This window comes from Heteronotia binoei, chromosome 6 (genome assembly GCF_032191835.1).
Source record: "Heteronotia binoei isolate CCM8104 ecotype False Entrance Well chromosome 6, APGP_CSIRO_Hbin_v1, whole genome shotgun sequence".
Lineage (NCBI taxonomy): Eukaryota > Metazoa > Chordata > Lepidosauria > Squamata > Gekkonidae > Heteronotia > Heteronotia binoei.
Window position 1 is genome coordinate 71,889,796 of NC_083228.1, and position 27,411 is coordinate 71,917,206.

General features: G+C 42.3%; 1 protein-coding gene across 1 annotated transcript in view; it reads right to left on the reverse strand.

Annotated features, from left to right (window-relative positions):
* Positions 1–27,411, reverse strand: part of SORCS3 (sortilin related VPS10 domain containing receptor 3) — a 900,280-nt gene that overhangs the window by 178,561 nt on the left and 694,308 nt on the right. Inside the window, exons 8-11 of the mRNA XM_060242676.1 lie at positions 14,467–14,556; positions 10,262–10,441; positions 4,875–5,021; positions 3,312–3,414 (exon numbers count right to left, since the gene is read on the reverse strand). Coding sequence (XP_060098659.1) covers positions 3,312–3,414; positions 4,875–5,021; positions 10,262–10,441; positions 14,467–14,556 — 520 coding nt within the window. The remainder of the gene's footprint in view (positions 1–3,311; positions 3,415–4,874; positions 5,022–10,261; positions 10,442–14,466; positions 14,557–27,411) is intronic.

Genomic DNA, 27,411 nt, shown 5'->3' on the forward strand with positions numbered 1-27,411 from the left:
GTCACACAGTGGCAAAAAAATTTATATACACACATACACTGTGGCTAATAGCCACTGATGGACCTGTGCTCCATATTTTTATCTAAACCCTTCTTGAAGGTGGCTATACTTGTGGCCGCCACCACCTCCTGTGGCAGTGAATTCCACATGTTAATCACCCTTTGGGTGAAGAAGTACTTCCTTTTATCCGTTTTAACCTGTCTGCTCAGCAATTTCATCGAATGCCCACGAGTTCTTGTATTGTGAGAAAGGGAGAAAAGTACTTCTTTCTCTACTTTCTCCATCCCATGCATTATCTTGTAAACCTCTATCATGTCACCCCGCAGTCAACGTTTCTCCAAGCTAAAGAGTCCCAAGCGTTTCAACCTTTCTTCATAGGGAAAGTGCTCCAGCCCTTTAATCATCCTCCCCCTCTTGGAGCAATACAGCAGCTCAGGCCACATCACTTGCATCACATTGTACCATAGATTTTTTATTCTCATCAGGGTGGATAAGGCAAGGTTCAGAAATGAAGCATTGTTTGAAGTCCTTAAATGCCTTTTGGCATTTCGGGGACCAATCCAGAATGGCACTCGCTTTAGTGGCAGCGGCACCCTTCCCCTTAGTTTTTAATAATTTTGTTAAGGACATGGTGATGGTCACAAATTTATGAATGCTCTGTAAAAATTCACAAATCTGAGGAAGCTTTGTAATTGCTTCTGAGTTTTGGATGCCGCCCACTCAGCTACCGCTTGTACCTTGGCGGGGTCCATTCCAAGCCCCCCCCCCCCGCCAAAAAAAACTCGGTAGTCTAGGAAGTCAAGTTCCATTTTATGGAATTCACATTTTGAAAGTTTGGCGAACAGTTTATTCTCATATTGGGTCTGCAATACCTGGTGTACTAATTGTACATGAGAGGGGAGGTCCTGTGAGTAGATTAATACATCATCCAGATAACAGACCACCCCCTTGTAGAGGAACTTGTGTAAGACTTCATTGATTAAATTCATGAAGACCCCTGGCTCCCGCTTCAACTCGAATGGCATAACCAGATACTCAAATTGCCCCAAAGGGATGTTGAAGGCGGTTTTCCATTCATCCCCTTCTCGAATGCGAACCCAGAAGTACGCATCCCTGAGATCCAATTTACTAAAAATCTTTCTTTGGTAGACCTTGCTAAGGAGATCTATAATTAGGGGGAATGGATATGCATTACTCATTGAAATCATGTTCAAGCCCTGAAAGTCTGTACAGAGCCTTAAACTACTATCCTTTTTCTTTCAAAAAAGGGTTGCGTGTGGGGACTTGGCTTGCTGGATAAAGCCCCTTTACAAATTCACATCCAGAAATTTCTTCAACTCCTCCTTCTTGGCTCTTCCCATGGAGTACAATTTCGCTTTGGGGACCTCCAGTCTTCTGGCACCTCACCTGTTCTCCAAGAACTCTCAAAAATAATACCAAGAGGTTCAGAAATTACATCTGCAAGCTCTTTTAGTACTCTGGCCTGAGGATTTGGTTTCGTTTAAAGAAACTAAGTGTTTACGTACTACCTCTATGCTGATCCTAGTTTGGAACTCATTATATGTTCTGTTTTTGCCATGTTGAGCACTGTTTCCCTCAGAAGAGAAGGCTGAGGAAAAGTAGGAATTGAGCAATTCTGCCCTCTCTTCATCACGTGTTACAATTTCACTTTCCTGCCCTTGCAATGGGCCTACCATGTCCTTGGTCTTTTTCTTACTCTGAGCATAAGAAAAGAACACTTTTAAAATTGTTTTTAGCATGTTTGGCTAGGCTAAGCTCATACTGAGCTTTAGCTTTCCTAACTCTTTCTCTATAAGCACTGGTGATTTGTTTATATTCATCCTTGGTTATAAGGCCATTCTTATAACCTGGAACATTTAGAAAGGATGGCTGTGACTACTAATACCCACTTGCCAACTGCCTGCTTCCCCTTCGGTTCTTCTTTTAAAATAGCATGTCCAAGACAGTGGAGGTCTATGTAGTATGGAGAACCATGGCCAGCATAAAAAGTTATAAAGTATTTATTAAGAAGAAAATGTTTATAAGCATACTTTGTTGGTAAAATGCAAATCCTCTGACTCTCTCTTTATACAGGCCCTACCACCCTACCAAATGTTAAAACATAGGACAGGCTCTTTAAATGAGGAGTTACGAATCTCTACAAAGTTCAATTACCTTGAGACTTGCTCTAGCTCTCAAGTCAAGCAGAAGTTCAAAATGGCTGCCTTCCCAGAGGAGTAGTCTGGATGCAGCACCCAAGGAAAAGAGACCTCCCTCCTGTGACAAGGAGTTTTTATCATATCTTTTCTCTTCCCCCTGACCCTGGTCAGCCCAAATCAAAGAAGCATGTCCTAGGACTTCTTCCTGGAGATAATTCCTAGAACCACTCTAGCCTACAGTCCTCCACACCTCTGTTCCCTGCTCAGAGGAAGGGAGAGAAGGGGGAAGCTTGACCATCCCATTGTCTAGCATTTGTATGATGGTAAGGCTGGAGAGCAACTGCACTGATTTGTGCCTTCCCAGTCAGTTCTCTGCCCAGAGGTGGGGAAAACTGTTAAAATGCAAAGCGGAGGTTTGGCTAATTTCAAAGTGGAGGTTTGGCTAATTTCCCAGGAAAAAGTGCATTTCTTCACACAGGCATATTAATGTTACTATAAGTGAAACTATATTTGCTACAACTAAATGGTTAAGATTAAATTTTCATCTTTTGTCCAGCCACACACAATATCCTAGTTGTTTTTGGCACTTAGTCAACTAGAACATCTAATTAGGTTAAGTAAAATATTTTTTAGAAAAATCATAAGGACTCTAGCCCTGGTTGCCGGAGACAAAACCTAGAGAATGTGATCACAGGGTGCATCCAAGGCGATTCACTTCTGCATCAAGAGACCATTTCTTTTGAATATTTTAGTTAGTATGTGAGGACAAGGACACATCTGGACTGTAATCTAGCAATGCAGTAAAACTTTTCTTGATTTGGACCCAGTAGGGAGAACATGTGCACACCATTTAATTTGTCAGAGCCAAATGGTTTCTACATGCGTCTACAAGAGGGACACCAACAGAAATGAAGCAATATTATACTAGTAACAGAAGTTGTAAGTGCTAGAGATCTGCATTAGTGGCTGCACAGGTCTAAAATACTGCTTCAGTCATCCACCTTTTAAAACTCTAGATTATTTTTTTTCTTGAGAGTTCAACACTAAAGGAGACAAGCATTTAAATAGATTATGAACAACTGATACTAGAACAACTGATTCACCAGGTATTTTACAAAAGCAGCAATGTATAAGAATGGACAAATTCCTTACCTGTGGCAATGATAAGTCCAGGAACAGTCTCTTTGCTTGAGATGCTGACTGAAGTATAAGGATTTTCTGAAATTTGTAAGTGCAAGTGCAAGGAACAGAAGGGCTGAAGGATTGAGAAGAAACAAGGTCATTTTAGTAAATACATTATGAATTTGCAGAGACTACTACCCTTCTGGTTTCATTTCTCTTTCCTGATAACATGCAATGAAATCAGCAAAAAACCCTAAGCCCTCCTGTAAGATCTTCAAATGCTGCAGTGTTCTGTATATGCAATGCGATATGGTAGGATCTTTTGCCAGATATGACAACACTATTTGGTAAGACAACAACTCTTGAAATCAGTACCTACCACTTTTAAATGGAGGGCCTTAGAGCCAGCTTTGTTGGTAACTTGGCACAAAATGCATCCCTCCCCTGCCCCAGTGCAATCACCTTCTTTGCATATAGACTAGGGACATATATTCAGCACCAACTAAGCAGAAAAAAATACCCCCAAGACACCTTACCAGTATTTTTTTATATCTTTTAAGCCAGTTACCAAACAAGGCTATCTGAAATTGCCGCACTCCAAAAATCCCCAAAATATTCAGGATTTCCAGAGCTGCTGGATTGCTGAATTTAGAGGTCATTTAAAGGAATTGCAGACCTTTTAAATATCTTCTGGGCAAATTCACCACTTGGAGAAGGCATTTAAAAAGTCTGTGTTCCCTTTAAATGCTTTCCCCCACTGGAAATAATGGAGGATGGGGGCACTTTCTTCTGGGGTCCATAAAATTGGACCCCCTGGTCCAATCTTTGTGAAATAGGGTGGGGGTGGGGTTGAGGAGAGGCACCAGCAGCTATGCAGCAAATCTGGTGCCTCTACCTCAAAAAACAGTCCCCCTGAGCCCCAGATTGATAACAGCTGTTAACAAATCCCCTCAGTCTCTACTATCAATTGATATCACATGTATGAGTTCACTGTCCATGCAGCAATTTTATATGTCAAAGGCATGGCAAAACACATTATGAGTGGCTTCCTTACAAGGAGAGAATTAATCTACCCTAAAGGCTTACTAAAGTCTGAGCACCATTTACAAGTATTGGATCAACTTTCACATGGGACAGAAGGTGGAGTTATGCTCTTGAGGGCCTGAAATCAGCACACACAATATTTTAAATCAGTTTTATTCTGATTATAGTAATTATTTTATTTATATGAAATTCTATTCAAATTTTGGAGAGCCATTCAAAACCTTATGAAATGGCGAAGGAACAAACAGGTAAATAAATATGATCTCAAGACATCTCATTGTAGAAAATTCCAGTGTTCAGAAAAATGATACAACCTGCACTTACATTTTCATAATGATTCCTAGCTTGAAGAGTACATTAAACTAGATATTGATTTAAAGTATTCACATAACTATTAGTGATGGAGATTTGGGGGCTATATGGTCCAAATTCTATTAAGGCATCCCATGTGTTTCAATGAGGGTTGGGAGGGGGTGTGTTGTATGAGGCTAGAGAGCAAAAATACTGATGGGTCCACCAATTACAGCTTAAAAATTTTCCATGACTGACCAGCAGACAGTGTATGGGGTCTCCTCTCAGGTCAGAATCTGGAGCCTCCAACAAACGCCAGTCTCTCCCTTTGTTGTAGGTGATGAAAGTTTTAATTTGGTTCTCCACTTTCCTATTTGCTAGGAATATGCCTTTGATCCCTGCTACCTAGGAAAAATGATGAGAGATAAAAAAACACATCGGCTGAGTAGGAGAGAACAAGGCACAGTCAGTAGTGAACAGCCAGCCAACAAAGTATCCTGAAGACTGGTAGCTGCTAATAAACAGTTAATAATGTTGTTTAAAGCAGATATTCAAACTTGTTGGCAGCAAAAAAAAGATTGTTTCCCCTTTTAAAAGCCATCTCCCTATCTCAAGTGTCTTTTGAGCTCTTTATGTGGCATAATCCTGAGGCCCAGAAGAACTCAAAATTCAAGGAGATGAGATAAACCTAGAAACAGTTTCTCAAAACTTTGAGGTGGTGACCACACTCTTCTAGCACTCACGGTATTAACCCAGTCATTCATGGCTGATCAGATAACATAACAACAAAATGTCAACAAACCATAACACAGATTTTCAGGACAAATGAGCAACCATATGTGTTAATTATTTTAACAAGATTGGACTAGAAACTGGCTTCCTTGACTTCATTGGGGAAGATAACAAATAAGATATCATGGAGGCGGGGAGTATATATAGATAGAAGAAACAGTATCTGAGAGAAGCTTGCAGTGTTGTGGCCATGCTATGGAAGGGCCAAGTAAAACTGAGGATTCATGTATAATCTTAAATCAACCATAAATTCATAAGTAACTACTGAGGCTCATTCCAAGTACCCTCCCATGTGCAATGGAGCAGCAATATGGAGAAGCAATATGCTCATATAGCACATTCTCAAGGTTCTCTCTATTACTGTATCAAGTCAAATTAATTTCATAATAAACTCAGAAATACGAGCAGAACTTTCAAAGTAGGATCCCAATAAAGACGTGGGTAGAATTATTTTTAAACAGAAACAATGAATGCACTAGACCCTACATACTCATGAACGCTGTAGCAGGGACACTCATTTCAGTATTTTCCCCATAGCGCACAAACAACTTAACTTGCTCCATGGTATCCATCAAGGAGTCAGTGGGATTGTTTGGAGAAAATTAGAAATTTCAAACAACAGATCACAGCAAGGTAAGGTGCAGGGAGGGTACAGCACTGATCTTCCATCATTAGCATACTTCATATTGATTGATTGATTGATTGCACTTATATCCCGCCCTCCCCAAATGGGCTCAGGACGTCTGACAACAGTCGCAATTCGATGACAATTCACATTATGACAATAAAACATTATTAAAACATTAAAATATTAAAACAATTTAAATACCACTCAGTTGGCTTCTGTCTGAATTAATTTGTCATGATATTGTGGGGCAGATGATACACACACCCATAGTTGTTAAGAGTACCTCCTTTTAATTCTTAAAAGCCTGCCTGAACAAATATGTTTTACAGGCCCTGCAGAATTGTGACAAATCCCGCAGGGCCCTAGTCTCTTCCGGAAGGGCATTCCAGAGGACAGGCTCAGCCACGGAGAAGGTTCTTGCCCTTGTAGTGGTCAGATGGGCATCCTTTAGCCCGGGGATTTTTAACAGATTTAACGAGGTTGATCGTAGTGCTCTCTGGGGCTCATGTGGGGAAAGGCGGTCCTGAAGGTAGAAAGGTCCCAATCTATATAGGGCTTTCATAACCAGCACTTTGAACCGGCCTCAGAACACTACAGGCAACCAGTGTAGCGTCTCCAGTGCAGGTTGGATGTGCACCCGTAAAGGCAGCTCCAATACCAACCTGGCTGCAGCATTCTGCACCAGTTGCAGCTTTTGGATCCGAGTCAAGGGCAGCCCCATGTAGAGGGTTACAGTAGTCTATTCTCGAGGTGACCATTGCATGGATTACTGTAGCCAAGTCACTGCATTCCAGGTATGAAGCCAACTATCTATCAGAGTCCCTGTGTCAGCAAGGCGGTGCGACAGCAGCTGGTAGTCGACTGTATCAAAGGCAGCTGAGAGATCTAATAACAGCAGCACTGCTGATCCGCCTTGATCAGATGTCTTAGAAGATCGTCCAAGAGGGCGACCAGTACTGTCTCCATCCCATGTTCTGGGCGAAAACCGGACTGAAATGAGTCTAATGCGGAAGTGTCATTCAAAAACCCCTGTAACCATGCTGCCGCTGCCCTCTCAATGACTTTGCCCAAAAAGGCAAGTTCAAGACCGGTCAATAGCTGACCAATTCAACCAAGTCTAAGGATGGTTTTTTAAGAAGTGGACGGACCACTGCTTCCTTGAAGGGCATAGGGAAGGTCCCTTCCATCAAGGATCTATTAATGATCTGTTGAAGTGGCACCAATAATTCCATCTAGCACGCCCTTATCAGTCAGGATGTACATGGGTCCAGATCACAAGTAGTCGGATGCACAGAGCAGAGGGCCTTGTCGACTTCCCTCAGACCAAGTGGAGCAAATTGGTCCAGCATTGGAACATGTGACAGGCTCGGGGCCTTGAGTTCACATACTGTATCTAAATTGGTGGGGAAGTCGCGGTGGAGTGTCAGGACCTTATCTGCGAAAAATCAGCAAAAGCCTCACAACCTATATCCAATTCCCTATAATTTGACTTCCCTATCAATAAATAAATAAATACATCCAACCTTATTTTAGATTTGAATGGGCACATAAATCTCCTCAGTCTCTGAAGATGATGATGATATTGGATTTATATCCCGCCCTCCACTCAGAAGAGTCTCAGAGCAGCTCACAATCTCCTTTACCTTCCCCCCCCCCACAACAGACACGCTGTGAGGTGGGTGGGGCTGGAGAGGGCTCTCCCAGCAGCTGCCCTTTCAAGGACAACCTCTGCCAGAGCTATGGCTGACCCAAGGCCATGCTAGCAGGTGCAAGTGGAGGAGTGGGGAATCAAACCTGGTTCTCCCAGATAAGAGTCCGCACACTTAACCACTACACCAACCTGGCTCTCTGAGTAAATACTATGCACTGGAATGCATTTCAAGGAATGCATTTCTGTGGCAAAAAGTATTAGGTAACTCTTTTGATCAGACACATGCTGTAAATGATAAGTCACTAGGTTTTGCCACCTCTGCCCTGTTGCAACATTCATTCAAGATTGGGGGAGGGGGAAGAAGGAAAGACTGTAATAGAAATGGATAGAATTATCCTGCTATGCTCTGGGAAAGATGAATCCAGATTTTATATTCTAAGCACCAAACTGGCTGCTCCCAGTAAGATTCTGGCTCAATGCCTCATCTACCAAAATGAGGTGAGTACCAGTGCATCTCTCCATTTCCAGTCAGTTCCCTGTTGCTGCTGGCCATGAAGGGTGTGAGCAGAACTATTTTACATTGATGTATTGCAATATTATCTCATCATGCCAGTACAGAAAGTTTTTGTCCCTGTTCAGTATGGCGTAAAATAGCAGGGGAAGCTGGCAAATATTTGGTATGACCCAATGAATGTATGCAGGATTTCAAGTGCTCCACAAAACATCGCAGTAGAAATGTTTTTTTACACTTCAGATAAGGGCTTTTATTGTAGAAAAAGCCCAGCAGGAACCTGCATATTAGGCCACACCCCCTGACATCACCATTGTTACACACAGACTTTTCTGTAGAAAAAGCCCAGCATTAACTCATTTATGTATTAGGCCACACCCCCTGACACCAAGCCTGTGGATTCTTACTCAAAAAAAGCCCTGCTTCAGATAAAATTTTTGGATATATGAAGTGACTTAAAACGAAGAACTGGATTTTTATGTCTCTAGTTAGTCTGTCAAAACATCCAGCAAAGACATGAATCAAGGGGTTGGGGAAAACCATCCCTGTGTCTGCTTTTAGGATTTCTTTTCCTGAAGCCCATACCAGGTTAGCTTATTCTGCAGCACAGAAATAAAATTTATACCACAATCACCTTGCTGAATTACTTATCAACTGCCTCTCCTCCTCTTTGGCAGAGAAATGGAAAAGCATCTCACAAAAAGGTTTTAAAAAATGAATGTAATTTCAGATATAAAAAGTGTTTCTTACAAAGGCTTCTGACACTGCCCAAGTGAAGACAGAGACCTATTTTTTGAAATCCACAGGGGAAGTGAGCACAAAATATCCTATCAAAAAACAAATTGCTTCTTAAGAATCCAGTAAGAGGGCTTTAATCTCATCTCCAGAGGAATTCCTCTTTAGCAGCAGAACTCCTAAAACTATTGCTTTTTCCTTTTTCTGCATAATCGTAACTTAACAGCCTCATTCTCGCCTTCATTATTCACATAACATTACTAACCTATGCTGCTTTTCTTCCCATTGAAATTCTTTGGCCATTTTTCCTAAGCGAGAACATTTGCCTTGAGATTTTACGTTAGGTGATAGTGGAAACTTTAATCCTGATGACCAAAAAAACTCCCTCAAATCACTGGATATTAACATTTTGGTTGAATGGGAATACTGTCTTTGACAGATAACAATTCCAGGAGTTTGCACAGAATCTGGAGTATCATTGTGCCCAGTTTGAGGGTGAGATACAGTTACTTTTCTGATGTACTCATGGGAGCACATAGAAGTATTTATTAATATATAGGAAGAATTCCATGAGCATGACTCAAGCAGAATCTCAGATCACATTTATGGAATCAGGCCAACAAAAGTCCAACAACATTTTTTTCATAGGTATTCATAAAATCACTTTAAACATTTATGGCTGGACTGCCAAACTCTTCCAGCAGAATCAGGCCATCTGCTAGGCAGAGGGATTGCAGCATTTTTGTTTAAATAGTCCATGAAAATGCTATATAATTTAGTTGCATTCACATAGTTGCCAACTTTCTGAACATATTGCAGCCAAAAACTGTTTGCTTTTATGCACCCTGTATACATGGGCACCAAGCTAAATAACGCCCATTCACTTTCAGGAAAACACATGCAACTGGTCTCCTGTTTTATTTTACACATGGTTTGGGAGCAGTTATTCCCCCCCTCCCCACATATATATTACTTGCATTTCCAGTTAATGGATGACATGTAGTGTTGCTTAGATATAATTCTGCCTAATACTCCCCCAAACTCAGAAAAACCTACTACCAATAATGGTTATCTTCAATACAGTTTAAATGGTTCTTCACATTCTGATAAGTTTTCAGTGAATAGATCATTCAATTGTGGAACTGAGTTTTGGACTGTTTTTACTCCATGCCCTCAAAAATATCACCTTTTTTTGGAACATTGCAACAATTTTTACTTGTGAAAGTATCTGTTCACTGAAAGAATAATAGCTGATGGACAATACTTTTAATTACCTGGGAAGTGATATTTATCCTTACAAGAAAAGGGGTTGGTTGCCCCAAGCATACCTCATAAAGGTCAATAATGATATTCCCCTCTACTCCCTGGCTGCGTTTAATGTTCTCCAAGGCCAGGGTGAAGTAGATCCCACGGGTGTCAGAGATGTAAAGGTTGTATGTGTCATTCTGATTCCATTCCTGAACGGCAGCAAACACCTGATTCTCATCGGTGCTGATAATGTGCATGTCCTGTTAAGGAAGATAAAAGGCTTATTACCTCTTGATCTTTATGTTTCTTTGCCCTTTGGGACACAAAGCAATTATCATGACTTATGCCACAGCTGGGGAAGGACCATGAATTATGGGTGATGTTAAACAATTTTCCATTAGACCAAGCCAATAAATTACTATATCCAGGGCTTTCCTTATTTGTATGTTTTTTAATTTTAAAATGGCTGCGGGGTGGTTGAGGGAGAAGAAGGACAGAGATTCCAGAGTCCTTGAAGAAGTTTCATCCTACTTCATTTTTTATTTATACATTTGCAAGTCAGTTTTATTGTTCCTGAAGATTCACAACCTCGGAGCCTAAAGGCTTCCTTTGCTCCAGAAGATACAGAAAGCACAGCTGTCAAGCTAGCCTTGCTTACATTACCAAGACACTGAGCCTGAGTTTTCAGTAAAAGAAATAGCCTCCAATAATAAAAAGAAGCTGAAGTTTCTATTCATCTTGTCCAGATTCACAGTGGCTACCAAACAAAACAAGCTGTCTTTGCATCAAAGCATTATAAGTACAAGGTCTGTACCTCCTAATGGTTACCAAAACTAGATTTTCTCCCTCCTACATAGACTGTGGTTCTGGACTAAAAGTGAGATCATTCTCCTAGGCTTAGATTGGAACTGAGGTCAGGAACATTGAGCTGTGTGGCTTATGAATCAGCAAAAAGGTTCGGTTTTTCCAAGCCCAATTTAGAATGATTCTTCTCTTCCTTATACCCTACTAAACCTATGGTGGTGCTGGAAGCAGTTAGTCTGCCTACATGTCTGTCAGGCAGACAACAGGTGAACTCTCTCCTTCCTAGACGTTCCTTTTTCTCTAACTCCTCCAGTGCTTTGGAGACTGTTTAAACAGTATCTGAGGTCTGCTTGGAGTATCATAGGTAATGTGGCTCCCAGGATAACTGATATTTAAAGAGGGAAATGAGGAAAGAAGCCAAGAGTAAAAAGACTGTTTTCCCAGGTGCTTCAGATGGATAGCAGCAGAAGGTAAGTGGGGAGAAGGAAAAGGACAAGAAGGAGAGTTGGAAGTACTTTTTCAGTCGGCATACCCAAGAAATTAACTGGAGATGTCAAGAGTTAAAAGATGATGAGCTGGTAGTTTATATTCTAAGCCCAGGGAACAGGCCTTTTGATAGCACAACAACTGGGACACAAGGTTATGACAACCTTTCTGCAATGAAAGAAAGTGCATGGCATTTACAAGACTAAAGAGAAAATTGTATACTTCAAAGACGAAAAGCAACTGGCCCAACTTGTGATCCTCTACATACAGTTTATTGGCCACACATGGGAGCACAAAACCAGCTAATTTTACTGAGCTATATTGGGGGGAAAAACCTTAGGGTAGTAGTTATAAAGTACCTGCTCAGTTCACAATGTGTGTGTATGTGAAAAGTGCAGACAAGTCACAGCCAACTTATGGCGATTCTAGCAAGAGGCTTTCAAAGCAAGTGAGTAGCAGTTTTGCCATTGCCTTCCTCTGCTATGTCTTCCTTGGAGATCTCCCTTCCAAGTAGCGACCCCACTTAGCTTCCAAGATCTGATAAGATCAGGCTTTTACTTCCTCTGTCAACAATGTATGACTAGAAAGCTTTATTTGATTAGTAGCTCACAAGCTCACAAACAGAAACATAATAATTATATAAATCCAATCTTCAATTATAATAACTGTAAATGTTCTGGAACAATGGAAAAACTTCTTTTTAATGGAGATGTTATGTTTCACCTCTCCCTAAGAATAACCAATAGGAACTGACTGAATATTAATGAGAGGAACAGTGGAAACAGCTGTTAGTTCAGTTGAGAGGAAGTCAGACTAGCTGAGTGAAGCATATGGCAGATGAATACCTTAGTATTGACTGGCAAAGGGTCAACCTGTAACAAAGAATTCCAAATGCCTAAATAAGAACATGAGAAGAGCCCTGCTAGATCAGACCAGCGGCCCATCTAGTCCAGCATCCTGTCTCACATAGTAGCCAACAAGTTCCTCCGGACAGCCAACAACAGGGCATAGAGGCCAAGGACAAGAGAGAGGCTGAGAGAGGCTTTCATATGTGAAATGGTCATGACTTCCTATATATTTTAAAAGAGGCAAGATGGGTGATGAACTGCAACTGCATGACCTATCTGTAACCCTGAACCCATAAAACAGAAGGTGTATAAGGTGGGAGAGACTCTGAGTGGGAAAGGGTGACATGTTCCATCTTCACATAAACTTGCCCACCAGTTGAAATCATAACTGAACATAAGAGAAGCCATGTTGGATCAGGCCAATGGCCCATTCAGTCCAACACTCTGTGTCACACAGTGGCCAAAAAAGAAAGGAGGTTCACAAGTTGGGCTAGAAGCCCTTCCACTTTGCCCCCTCTCCAAAGCACCAAGAATACAGAGCCTCACTGCCCCAGACAGTTCCAATAATATGATGCGGCTAACAGCCACTGATGGACCTCTGCTCCATATTTTTATCTAAACCCCTCTTGAAGCTGGCTATACTTGTAGCTGCCTTCATATCCTGTGGCAGTGAATTCCACATGTTAATCACCCTTTGGGTGAAGAAGTACTTCCTTTTATCCGTTCTAACCTGACTGCTCAGCAATTTCATTGAATGCCCACGAGTTCTTGTACTGTGAGAAAGGGAGAAAAGTACTTCTTTCTCTACTTTCTCCATCCCATGTATAATCTTATAAACTTCTATCATGTCACCCCGCAGTTGACGTTTCTCCAAGCTAAAGAGCCCCAAGTATTTTAACCTTTCTTCATAGGGAAAGTGTTCCAAACTTTTAGTCATTCTAGTTGCCCATTTCTGGACTTTTTCCAATGCTATAATATCATTTTTGAGGTGTGGTGATCAGAATCGTACACAGTACTCCAAATAAGACCACGCCATCGATTTATACAGGGACATTATGATACTGGCTGATTTGTTTTCAGTTCCCTTCCTAATAATTCCCAGCATGGCGTTGACCTTTTTTATTGCAATCGCACACTGTCTTGACATTTTCAGTGAGTTATCTACAATGACCCCAAGATCTCTCTCTTGGTCAGTCTCTGCCAGTTCACACCACATCAACTTGTATTTGCAGCTGGGATTTTTGGCCCCAATGTGCATTACTTTGTACTTGGTCACATAGAACCTCATCTGCCACGTTGAAGCCCACTCAACCAGCCTCAACAGATCCCTTTGGAGTGCCTCACAATCCTCTCTGGTTCTCACCACCCTGAACAATTTAGTGTTATCTGCAAACATAGCCACTTCACTGCTTACTCTCAACTCCAAATCATTTATGAACAACTTAAAGAGCATGGGACCCTGTACTGAGCACTGCTTACCGTCTTTCACTGCGAAGATTGCCCATTTATACTCACTCTCTGTTTCCTATTCATTAGCCAGTTTTTGATCCACAAGAGGACTAGTCCTTTTATTCCATGACTCTCAAGTTTACTGAGGAGCCTTTGATGAGGAACTTTATCAAAAGCTTTCTGGAAGTCAAGGTAAACAATATCTATTGGGTCCCCTTTGTCCACATGTTTGTTCACCCCCTCAAAGAACTGTAACAGGTTAGTGAGGCAAGATCTTCCCTTACAGAACCCATGCTGAGTATTCCTCAATAACTTGTGTTCATCAATGTGCCTACTCATTCTGTCCTTGATAATGGTTTCTACCAACTTTCCTGGAATTGAAGTCAGACTGACTGGCCTGTAATTTCCCAGATCTCCTCTGGAACTCTTTTTAAAGATGGGGGTGACATTTGCTACCTTCCAGTCCTCAGGAACGGAGGCAGATTTCAATGAAAGATTACATATTTTTGTCAGGAGATCCACAAGTTCACCTTTGAGTTCTTTCAGAACTCTTGGATGTATGCCATCCAGACCTGGTGACTTGTTAGTTTTTAATTTGTCTATCATTAAATCTGTCTATCAATAAATTTGTCTATTTATTAAATCTGAATTTAATAAATAAATATCTATTAAGACTGCTTATAAAGGGACATACTTACCTTTGGCAGTGAGTATTTGGGTAATTTTATCTGAGTGAAGGGCTCCCTTTTGTAAGACACATAATAATTTGCTCTTCCACCAGAAGTCACCTATAGGAATACCCAAAATAAAATACAGTGAATACCTATTCCAGCATGTATTTTGTCATTCCTGACAAGTTTAGAAGCTTTTTGTTTCAGAATGACAATCAAATATCATTGTTCAAAGAAGCTTGGAATACTAAACTAGATAATATATTAATCACAATCATGTAGTTCTGAATTTTATCTCTATTTCTATTTGGAATCAGTATTAAAAAAATATAGGCTCATTTGTGGCAACTCCAACTGGCTTCTGGAAACCAACCCCTTTTCTTAAAGGTGTTTCTAGATAGATTGCTTTATAATTTGTTCTAACAATTTCCTGATTATTGAATCCAGGCTAACCTGAGGAAGTATAGTCTCATTAGTCTGAATTCAATACCTGGAAATACCTGGAAAACTGTTAGAACAAATAATAAAGCAATCAATTTGTAACTACTTTTTTGGAAATTGCTAGCAGCCAGCATGGATTTCTTAAGAACAAAACATGTCAAATCAATGCCATCTGTCCCTTCAAGAGTAACCAGTCCACAGGACAAAGAAAGCACAGCTGTCCACATCTATATTTGCTTGAAATTTTCAAAATAAATTAGGAAAAAAATTGTCAACAAGTAGATTTAAAGGGTAATTATCAATCTGAAAGTGGGAAGGACAATTCATAATAATTCTCTTTTAGCTCCATTAGGGTTCTACATTATTACTAATGAAATAAAATAAAACAATATAAACTAACAGGGCTTTTTTCTAGAAAAAGCCCAGCAGGAACTCATTTGCATATTAGACCACACCCCCAAAGCCAAGTCAGTCAGAACTGCATTCCTGCTCAAAAAGAGTCCTGGAAAGTAAGCACATTACATGTTCAGACAACACACATTTCAGGCAATTGCCAAGATACTTATGGATACAATTAGGATTCAGATCATCTTGATAAACTGAATCATAGAATCATAGAGTTGGAAGGGACCTCCAGGGTCATCTAGTCCAACCCCCTGCACAATGCAGGAAACTCACAAACACCTCCCCTTAAATTCACAGGATCTTCATTGCTGTCAGATGGCCATCTAGCCTCTGTTTAAAAACCTCCAATGAAGGAGAGCCCACCACCTCCCGAGGAAGCCTATTCCACTGAGGAATCACTCTAACGGTCAGGAAGTTCTTCCTAATGTCAAGCTGGAAACTCTTAATTTAATTTCAACCCATTGGTTCTAGTCCTACCTTCAAGAGCCACAGGAAACAATTCCACACCATCCTTTACATGACAGCCCTTCAAGTACTTGAAGATGGTGATCATATCACCTCTCAGCCACCTCCTCTCCAGGGTAACCATGCCCAGCTCCTTCAACCTTTCCTCATAGAACTTGGTCTCCAGACCCCTCACCATCTTTGTCGCCCTCCTCTGGACTTGTTCTTAAAATGTGGTGCCCAAAACTGAACACAATACTCCAGGTGAGGTCTTACCAGAGCAGAGTAAAGCAATACCATCACGTGATCTGGACATTATACTTCTGTTGATATAGCCCAAAATTGCATTTGCTTTTTTAGCCACCACATCACACTGTTGACTCATGTTCAGCCTATGATCCACTAAGACCCCTAGATCCTTTTCACACATACTACTGCTAAGACAAGTCTCCCCCATCCTATAACCATGCATTGGATTTTTCCTGCCTAATGCAGAACTTTACATTTATCCCTGTTAAAATTAATTTTACTGATTTTAGCTCAGTTTTCCAGCTTGTCAAGATCATCCTGTATCCTGTTTCTATCTTCTAATGTATTTGCAACCCCTCCCAATTTAGTATCATCAGCAAATTTAATAAACATTCCCTCTACTCTTTCATCCAAAATAATGTTTCTGCAAATGCTAACGTGAATGTCAGCTGCAGCTAATGCAAACAGGAAAAAGGTCTACCCCAATACTAAGCTAAGATCCTCCAAAAATGATTAAAAGGTTAATTCTTGATAAATATGTGGAAAGCCTATAATGCTGCAGAAAAAAGAAAATGCATTAGTAGAAAAATGTTGGAAATAAGAAAAAATTTAATTAGAACAGCTAAGTAATCAAGATCATTGAATATTTTAAAGAACACAAAATGAACATCTGAAAGATATATTTTAGGTACAGTACACTGTACATCAGTAGATGGAGTTGGAGTGGAAGAAAATTCACAAAATATAAATATCCAAACAATGAATTCATAAGTTATGAAGACGACTTGAAATTGAAATGTTAGGGAATGTCAAGTAAAGAATTCCTGAAGAAGTTAATGAAACACAAAATCATAATTTGTGAAACAAGGCATTTCTGAAATAGCAGAATTAAATTATGATAAATGATTACATTGCATCATACAAAGTAAATGCTTCCTTTTTTGATGTTTTCTAGAAATGGGCAAAAGCATTCCTGCTGTTCTACTACAAAACAAAGTATATCATAGAACACAAAACAAGGCAGAAGAGCACGCAACTGTCTGTCAAATGCAGGGGTAATTTCATAGAAAAAGTGTCTCAAGAGCTCATTAGCACAACTCATTTGCATAACTCATTTGCATATGTCAAACACTCCTGACATCACCGGAAGGTGTACTAAATTATATCAGTTCAGCATCTACCTGAAAATGCTTATTGAATTATAATTGTCATAATAAAACCTTACTCCATCATACTTTTAAAATTGCTTTCTCCTAGGTGGCCACAGTGGCATGATGAAGATTTCCATCTGGCTGCTTTATATGTTTTAGTTATTTTCCCATTTTTTTTTGTGCTGGAAAATATTAGAAAGTTTGTCAAATTTTAGAGTTCAGCAAAATTCTCACGGGGGTGTGTGTGTGTGTTGAACAATGGAGCCCAGAAGCAAGTTTTTTTTTGGGGGGGGGGGGGGGTTGGTAACAAAGAAAGAGCACAATAAAGTTTAGAAGTTCTGGAGCTCTGCTCCTGTGAGCTCCTGTCCTAAATGAGGCCTGGTCAAATGAAACCTAACTGGATGCATAGTGAATAAGTTAATATTTTCTTTACAAAAAGATTGCAAGGAATTCTAGAATCTGCCAGTTCTCTCTATGATGTAACTTGGTCCCTGTTTTCTGTTATTTTTGCAGCAGGACACTTCATCAATTCATCTGGAGTTTCTTGCCAGCTTCCTTTGAAAGGCAGCGGTTTTCATTTTGTAAAGATAGGCAGAAACATAACATATTCTATAGAAATTCTGTTAATCTCCTTTGAAATTGCTACAGAAATTTCACTTGAGGATGACCCTAGAGTTTGGTCTCCGACTTTGACACTGACATTTCAGCATAACTCATTCAATGTTTAGAATACAATCAATGTTTAGATCACAATCAACACAGTTCCTGTGCAAAATTCATGTGGTATGTATTGGATCATTGTTCCATTCTGAAATGGTCCATGTTTGAAGGACTGCCCGCTTGAGAGCATCACAATCAACATAGTCCCTGTCTAGAATTCATGTGGTACGTATTGGATTGTTGTTCCATTCTGAAATGGTCCATGTTTGAAGGACTGCCCGCTTGAGAGCATCACAATCAACATAGTCGCTGTCTAGAATTCATGTGGTACGTATTGGATTGTTGTTCCATTCTGAAATGGCCCATGTTTGAAGGACTGCCTGCTTGAGAGCATCTGAAGCTCTGTGTTGTGTCTTCCCACCCACCTTTGGAGGTGAAGTGGGTGGCCCCAGGCACTCCACCTGATGCTTAACATGCTAGCCTTTCACAGCCAGGCCAAACTTCTTTATTCGCTCAAGCTTTAAAGGCCTGGTCAAGTCTGCCCTTTTTTTTTTAGGTTATCATTTTTAGATCTCTTAGTTGGCTTCTAAGAGTAGGCTTTGAAGATTTTTAGGGGAAATGGGCTTTATTTTAGCATTTTAAAATTTATGTGCTGTGCTGAGATTGAATGTATTTTGATGTTTTCATATTCTTTGATGAGACAATTTTATTGTCTTTTTTTATGCTGCTGCTCTATAGTTTTATATTGTGTCTGCTGGTTTTATTATGACTTTAATATACTTTCTGGAACCTCAAATAAAACATTGGAGAGATGGTATGCAAATGTTTTAAATAAATAGAGCAATAAAATTGGGCATTGGATTTTAACAAACATTCTTAAAATACAGATTGTTTAAAATTTTGATTCTGATTTAATTTATAATGTAATTTAATTTAGATTTAGATAATTCATAATTTACATCCAGTACAAAGGAGTTTTGTTTTTGTGTACACCAAAGAAAGTTTTTGTTCATAGTTTAAAAGCTTTATTTTATTTTTCCTAAAATCTGTCTTGTGACAAATTGTTTCATTCCACTGCAGAGGACAACAAGCAGCAACAGAATTTGCCTTGTACAGAAAGGCAAGTGAGGTTCTACTGCCTTATGATTGGGCTTTGAAGAGAAACAAAAAGGATCCAGAGCAACAGCTTTCAGGAGACTAGAAGAGAATGAAGCTTTCCAATAATTTAGATTCAATCTTTGCTATTGGGTTGATGACATTATTTATTTTTCTTGACTTGTTACAAATACTACTGAATTATCCAGATCTCCCATTGGCTGCAGTGCATGCCACATCACCCATTGGCCTTTGAACCACCAGTCAATACAACTTGTATGTCATTGGCTGGGTCCTCTCCTCTCCCCGAACCCATTGCCAGCCCCAGGACAGACAAAGATTGGGCTACTGGGAAACTGATAGGTAGTAGCTGTTGCTAGGTAACCAAGTTTGCACAACCGGTAAAACACAACCAACCTTGGTTCTCTCATTAGAAGGCAGAGGGAGGAGACCCTTTCTAGGCCTCTTTTGGCCTTTGAGGGCTTAGTCCTCATTAGGGTGCCAGTTACAGGTCGGTGGGAAATTCCTGAAGATTTAGTGGTGGAGTTTGAGAGGGAACAGTGTTTGGGGAGGGAAAGGTCTCAGCTGAATATGATGTCATAGAGTCCACCCTCCAAAGTTATTTTCTCCAGGGAGAGAGAGATCTGTTGTCTGGAGTACAGTTGTGATTCCAGGAGAACCTCAGGCTTCATCTGGAGGTTGGCTACCCTAGCTCTGGCAGAATCCTCTGGGTGACTGGATGCCACCTGACTGGCATTATTTATTTATTTTATATCCCACCCTCCCCACCGAAGGCAGGCTCAGGGCAGCTCACAGGTTAAGGTCGAAATGACCTACAGGATAAAAACATTGGTAATACATAAAGCAAAGACAAAGCATAAAAGAATATTAAAATATCAGTTAAAACGATATAATAATGGATGCTAGTACTATACTTTATTGTGTGATTAAGTTTCAGTGGACAGTGTTAGATGTTCCATAGGACCCCAAATTGCCATAGCGTGGTGGAAAGTCCAGATGATGTTAAATTCCGATTTATGGGCCTAGTCCATTGCTGTAAGTTTTCCTTATGGAAAAGCAACTGTGGGAGCTCTCGCAGGGCCCTAACGTCCTCTGGCAACTCATTCCACCAGCTAGGTAAAGCCGCGGAAAAGGCCATGGCTCTAGTTGACTGAAGCGTCACTTCCTTGACACTGGGGACTACCAGCAAATTTTGCAATCCGGACTGAAGTGCTCGCTGGGGCATATATGGGGGAAGGTGGTCCCTAAGGTATGCAGGACCCTGGCCATATAGGGTTTTAAAGGTTAAAACCAGCACCATGAAGTGAATCCAGTACATTTTTGGTAGTCAGTTCAGCACTTTCAGCACAGGCTGAATGTGTTCCTGTAAAGGAACTCCCATTAACAGCCTGGCGGAAGCGTTCTGCACTAGCTGGAAATGCCGGATTTGGGACAAAGGCAGCCCCATGTAGAGGGCATTACAGTAATCCAACCTCAAGGTGACCGTAGCATGGATCACAGCTGCCAAGTCGTTGTGTTCGAGAAAGGGAACCAACTGCCTCACCATCCGTAGATGGTGGAAAGCTGACTTGGCAGTAGCTGCTACTTGGGCCTCCATTGTAAGAGAGGGATCCAAGAGCACCCCTAGGCCTTTGACTTTGGGTGCCAGCATGAGCTGCGCTCTGTCAAGGGTTGGTAAACGGACCTTTAGTCCCAAATTGCAATGGCTTAGAAACAGAACCTCTGTCTTCGTCAGATTTAATTTCAGTCTACTCAGCTTGAGCCACCCTGCCACAGATTGTAGTGCCATGGACAGATTATCTGGGGTGGAGTCAGACTGGCCACCCATCAACAGATAGAGCTGGGTGTCATCTGCATACTGGTGACAACCCAGCCCATACCTCTGAGCAACCCAGGTGAGGGGGTGCATGAAGATGTTAAATAACATTGGGAAAAGAACTTCTCCCTGTGGCACACCACACGAAAGTGGGTGTCATCGGTATAGTTCGTCCCCAACTGCTACCCTCTGTCCTCAACCCTGGAGAAAGAAGGAAAGCCACTGCAAGGACAACCCCTGAATCCCAACGTCGGCGAGGCGGCAGGTCAGCAGCCAATGATCAACCATGTCAAATGCCACTCTACCCAGGTGCCTCTGGAGGTCATCTGTGAGGGCAACCAGAACCGTCTAAGTCCCATGACCCGGACGATAGCCGGATTGATGTGGGTTAAGCACCGAAGTGTAATCCAGGAAACTCTGAAGCTGCACTGCCACTGCCCCTTCAATAATCTTGCCTAAGAATGGCAAATTAGACACCAGCCGGTAATTTGCCAATTCAGTCGGGTCCAAAGATAGCTTTTTAAAAAGGGGGTGTACCACTGTAAGAACATAAGAACATAAGAGAAGCCATGTTGGATCAGGCCAATGGCCCATCCAATCCAACACTCTGTATCACACAGTGGCCAATAATTTATATATATTTATACACACACACACTGTGGCTAATAGCCACTGATGGACTTCTGCTCCATATTTTTATCTAACCCCCTCTTGAAGCTGGCTATGCCTGTAGCAGCCACCACCTCCTGTGGCAGTGAATTCCACATGTTAATCACCCTTTGGGTGAAGAAGTACCTCCTTTTATCCGTTCTAACCTGACTGCTCAGCAATTTCCTTGAATGCCCGCGAGTTATTGTATTGTGAGAAAGGGAGAAAAGTACTTCTTTCTCTACCTTCTCCATCCCATGCATAATCTTGTAAACCTCTATCATGTCACCCCGCAGTCGACGGTTCTCCAAGCTAAAGAGCCCCAAGTGTTTTAACCTTTCTTCATAGGGAAAGTGTTCCAAGCCTGTAATCATTCTAGTTGCCCTTTTCTGCACTTTTCCCAATGCTATAATATTCTTTTTGAGGTGCGGTGACCAGAATTGCACACAGTATTCCAAATGAGACCACACCATCGATTTATACAGGGGCATTATGATACTGGCTGATTTGTTTTCAATTCCCTTCCTAATCATACCCAGCATGGCGTTGGCCTTTTTTATTGCAATCGCACACCGTCTTGACATTTTCAGTGCGTTATCTACCATGACCCCAAGATCTCTCTCTTGGTCAGTCTCTGCCAGTTCACACCCCATCAACTTGTATTTGTAGTTGGGATTCTTAGCCCCAATGTGCATTACTTTGCACTTGGCCACACTGAACCTCATCTGCCACGTTGACGCCCACTCACCCAGCCTCAACAGATCCCTTTGGAGTGCCTCACAATCCTCTCTGGTTCTTACCATCCTGAACAATTTAGTGTCATCCGCAAACTTGGCCACTTCACTGCTTACTCTCAACTCCAAATCATTAATGAACAAGTTAAGGAGCATGGGACCCAGTACTGAGCCCTGTGGCACCCCACTGCTTACCGTCCTCCACTGCGAAGACTGCCCATTTATACTCACTCTCTGCTTCCTATTAATTAGCCAGTTTTTGATCCGCAAGAGGACCTGTCCTTTTATTCCATGACTCTCGAGCTTACTAAGGAGCCTTTGATGAGGAACTTTATCAAAAGCTTTCTGGAAGTCAAGGTAAACAATATCTATTGGGTCTCCTTTGTCCACATGTTTGTTCACCCCCTCAAAAAAATGTAACAGGTTAGTGAGGCAAGATCTTACCTTACAGAACCCATGCTGAGTCTTCCTCAATAACCCGTGTCCATCAATGTGCCTACTCATTCTGTCCTTGATAATGGTTTCTATCAACTTTCCCAGTATTGAATCAGACTGACTGGCCTGTAGTTACCCGGATCTCCTCTGGAACCCTTTTTAAAGATGGGGGTGACATTTGCTACTTTCCAGTCCTCAGGAACGGAGGCAGATTTCAATGAAAGATTACATATTTTTTGTCAGAAGATCCACAAGTTCAGCTTTGAGTTCTTTCAGAACTCTTGGATGTATGCCATCCGGACCTGGTGACTTAGTGGTTTTTAATTCGTCCATCAGTTGTAAGACCTCCTCTCTCATCACCTCAATCTGGCTCAGGTCTTTCAACACCCCTTCCAATAGAAGTTGTTCCAGAGCAGGTAAACACTTCTCATCTTCCACAGTGAAGACGGAGGCAAAAAGTTCATTTAGCTTCTCAGCCATTTCCCTATCCCCCTTCAGTAAGCCTTTGACCCCTTGGTCATCCAAGGGCCCCACTGCCTCCCTGGCTGGTTTCCTGCTTCTAATATATTTGATGAATTTTTTATTGTTGGTCTTTATGTTTTTTGCAGTATGCTCCTCATAGTCCCTTTTTGCCTGCCTGATCACAGTCTTACATTTGATTTGCCATTGCCTGTGTTTCCTTTTATTAATCTCCCTTGGACTAGCTTTCCACCGCTTAAAGGAGTCTCCTTAAGAGGCTGGGGAAAGGTTCCCTGAAAAAGGGACATGTTGACAATTTCCTGTAGGGGAACCAATAGCCCCTCCTGGCCAGCTTTTATTAACCAAGAGGGGCATGGGTCCAACCCACAAGTAGTTGGGCATGCAGTGGAGAGTACCCTGTCAACTTCTTCCAAGCTGAGTGGAGTGAAATAATCCAAAACTTGACTAGAAGATATGCTTGGAACCTCGAGTTCATTCACTGTTTCTATGGTGGACGGGAGGTCGCGGCGGAGTGACAAGACTTTATCTGCAAAGAAGTTTGCAAATGCCTCACAGTCTATATCCAATTCTCTAGCATTTGGTATACCCGATGGAAGGGTAGTTAAAGACCGAATTGACCTAAACAACTGTGCTGGGCGCGAATTCGCAGATGCAATCATGGTTGTAAGATATATTTTCTTAGCAGCCTTGACTGCCACCTCATAGGTTCTCATATACGACTTACAAGTTGCTCTTGTTGCTTCATCACGAACTCACCGCCACTGCCTCTCTAGCCGTCTGAGCCTCTGCTTCATCTGCCATAGCCCTGGCGTATACCAGGGCACCAGCTTTGAATGGGGGTGCAGAGGATGCCTGGGAGCGATCTCGTTGGTGGCTGTGGAGAGCCTGTTATGCCAGGTCTCCACTAGCTCATCTAGGAAATTGCCAGGGGGCCAAGAGTTCCAGAGAGCCATCTGGAACTGCATGGGGTCCATTTGGCTCCGGTGAGCTATAATACGCTCACCGCCCATACAGGGTTGGAACAGGATATTCAAATGGGCCTTCAGGACATAGTGGTCCGACCATGGCACTGCATCAGCAGTAATACGGTCCACTATCATTCCCGCTGCAAGGATCATATCCAGAATGTGCCCGGCCTGATGAGTGAAAGAGTCCCAGTGTTGCCATGGATGACACCAGGTCCGACACCGATGTGCAGCCCACGTCATCAGCATGGACGTTGAAGTCAACCAGGACCAAAAGTCTAGGGTGCTCCAACGGCCAGCCTGCTATGGACTCTGTGACGGAACCGGCCCGATTCTGCCTTCAGACCCGGTCCCGTCAGCTCCCTCTTGAGTCGCCAACTCCTGGAGGGAGCTATTTCTCCTCCTGCCCCTTGGGCTCGCTGCCACCACCTGCTCAGTCTAGGGGTTCATATTGAGAGGAACAGGACTCCCAATCCCCCTCTCCAGCTATGAGGCCAGGCCTCAAGGTCCTCTGCCACCCTGTACTTGGGTATCACAGAGACCTCAGCACTTCTTTGGGGAACCCCTGGAGGATTGGCACCTTATCCAACTGCATGCCTTCCCCCTTGCCCGGGGCCCCCTTTTATAAAACAGCGTGGTCTAAGGCGGTTGGGGATCTATGTGGTACAGAGATGGACTGCCAGCATTTAAAACAGTAAAAATATTTAATTAAAAGAGAAAAAGAAAATAAAAGAAGAACAAACTAAAAACAGTTGCATGTAAGCACAGCACAGCACCCGCACAGCAAACAGCATGACAAAGAAAATGTGTTATAAACGCATCCTACTGTCCCTGATCTAAACACACCCTGCCTTTTGGGATGACTTACTTGGTCTTACTGCCTGGAGGCCTCATTTTCCTGACTAGGCCGCATGCACAGGCAGGAGCCCCCACACTGGCAACCTCTTCCTTCGAGCTGCAGCTGAGAACTGAAAACCCTTCCTCCTAACTCACATGCAGAGAACAAAAGAACTTCCTGTCTCTCTAGGAGACTTTCCCCCTAGCGTTGTTGGTTTGGCTCTGGAAGGGAGGGGGGAGTGAGGGGAAGGCTAGGTCCAAGCCTGCTTCGCAGTTTCATGTTTTCCCTCCCAATGAAGCTCCAACATTGACTAAAATGGCGTTTCTCCACAGCCTCCATAAGGGCTGGCAGGGCATTGGCTGGTGCAGAGGGTGGTCGGTACACCAGCCAAATAGCCAAACTCTCTTACGCCTCAACCACAATGCTGGCACACTCAACACCAGTGATCCTTGGACCTGAGAGTGTCTGGAAGGAGTAAGCCTCCCAGATGAACATTGCTACTCCTCCCCCCCATCCGTTAGTCTGTGATTGGCGAAGGACTGAGAACCCAGGGGGAGCTACCTGGAAGAGAGTAACTGTCTCCCCGTCTCGCACCCAGGTCTCGGTCACGCAAGCCAGGTCCGTATTCTGCTCTATCTGGAAGTCCCGCAGATAGAGGTCTTGTTATTAATTGACCTGGCATTGAACAACACCAATGTCGGAGACGGATGTTCCAACTTGGCCCCACTGCTTGCAACTTAACTCTTTCCAACTTGACCCCACTATTTGCAACTTGGGACTTAACTAGGCCTTGCTGCTTGTTCCTGTTCAGCAGCAGCCTCCCCTATAACAGCCAGTGTGGCATAGGAGTTAGGGCTTGAGAGTAGAGTCTGCCACCTTTCTGTGGAAGCTGACTGGGTGATTTTGAACTAGTCACAGGCTTTCAGCCTAACCTACCTCACAGGGCTGTTGTGTAAATCAAAGGGGGAAGGAGGAGAATGATGTAAGCTGCTTTGCTTCCCTATGGAGAAAGACTGTGCTTTTCCTTGCTAGAGACTATAGGGAGAGAGGAGGAGATGGAAATCTGAAGTCAGAGGGGCAGATAAAGGGAAGGAGATAGGGTTGCCAACTCCAGGCTATGAATTTCCTGGAGATTTGAGAGGTGTAACCTTGAGAGGATGGGATTTGAGGATGGGTGGGACCTCAGACAGGTACAATGCCATATATTCTACCCTCCAAACCAGCCATTTCCTTCTGGGGAACCACTGCTGCCAATTTCCAGGTGAGGGCACTCAAAATTACAACTGCTGTCCAGATGGCAGAGATCAAGTCCCCTGGAGAGAACAGCTGCTTCGCATGGTGGACTCAGTGTCATTATCCCCTGATGAGGTCACTTCCCACCTGCTTTAGTGTATGCTATGATTTCAGACCACTCACAGACTTTCAGCCTAACCTACCTCACAGGGTTATTGTAGAAATCAAAGGAAGTAGAGAATGATGTAAGCTGCTTTGGTCCACACTGTGGAGAAGACTGTACTTTTCCTAGGTAGAAGCTGCAGGGAGGGGGAGGAGATGAAAAGCAGAAGTCAAATCAATTCTGCTACAGATAATGGCCACCTTGTATGGGTAGGAAGACACCAAGGTTGGGGGAAGTGAATGCCTTCACTTGGGTGAGTCGGTGGGAAGGCAGCAAGGGTGGGGTGGCACTCACCCGCAGCCTCTTTCTAGAGCCTGTTCTCTCTCCCCCATCCTCTCTCTCACTGCTTGCATATGGTGATGTGGCAATAGAATTTGATTCCAATATTGCAAATATCTTGTATTTGGAATTTATTTATTTATTTTAGGAACAACTGGTTTAAAGTGAACTATAGTCATATAAGAATAGGCACTTTCCTATGTTCCTATCTCAATATTTTAACACTTAGAGAAAAAGTCAATTTGCTGTGAATCAAAAAGACAGGTATCTTCCCTCCCACCCCACATTGGTTCTGGTTCTACCTTCTGGGGCAACAGAAAACAATTCTGCACCACCCTCTCTATATGACAGCCCTTCAACTACTTGAAGTTGGTGATCATATCATCTCTCAGCCGCACATCATCTCTCAGCCACCTCCTCTCCAGGCTAAACGTACCCAGCTCCTTCAACATTTCTTCATAAGACTTGGTCTCCAGACCCCTCACTATCTTCATCACCCTCTTCTGGACCCATTCCAGCTTGTCTATATCCTTCTTAAAATGTGGTGCCCAAAACTGAACACAATACTCCAGGTGAGGTCTTACCAGAGCAAAGTGATACCATCTCTTAACATGATCTGGACATTATACTTCTGTTAATACAGCCCAATATTGCATTTGCCTCTTTAATCACTGCATCACATTGTTGACTCATGTCCAGCATATGGTCCACTAAGACCCCTAGATCCCTTTTTTACAGATTATTGCCAAGACAAGTCTCCCCATCGTATAAATATGCACTGGATTTTTCCTACTTAAATGCAGAACTTTATTGTTCCCTGTTAAATTTCATTTTATTAGTTTTAGCCCAGTTTTCCAGCCTGTCAAGATCATCTGTCATCTATTGCATTTGCATTCCCTCTATTCCTTCATCAAA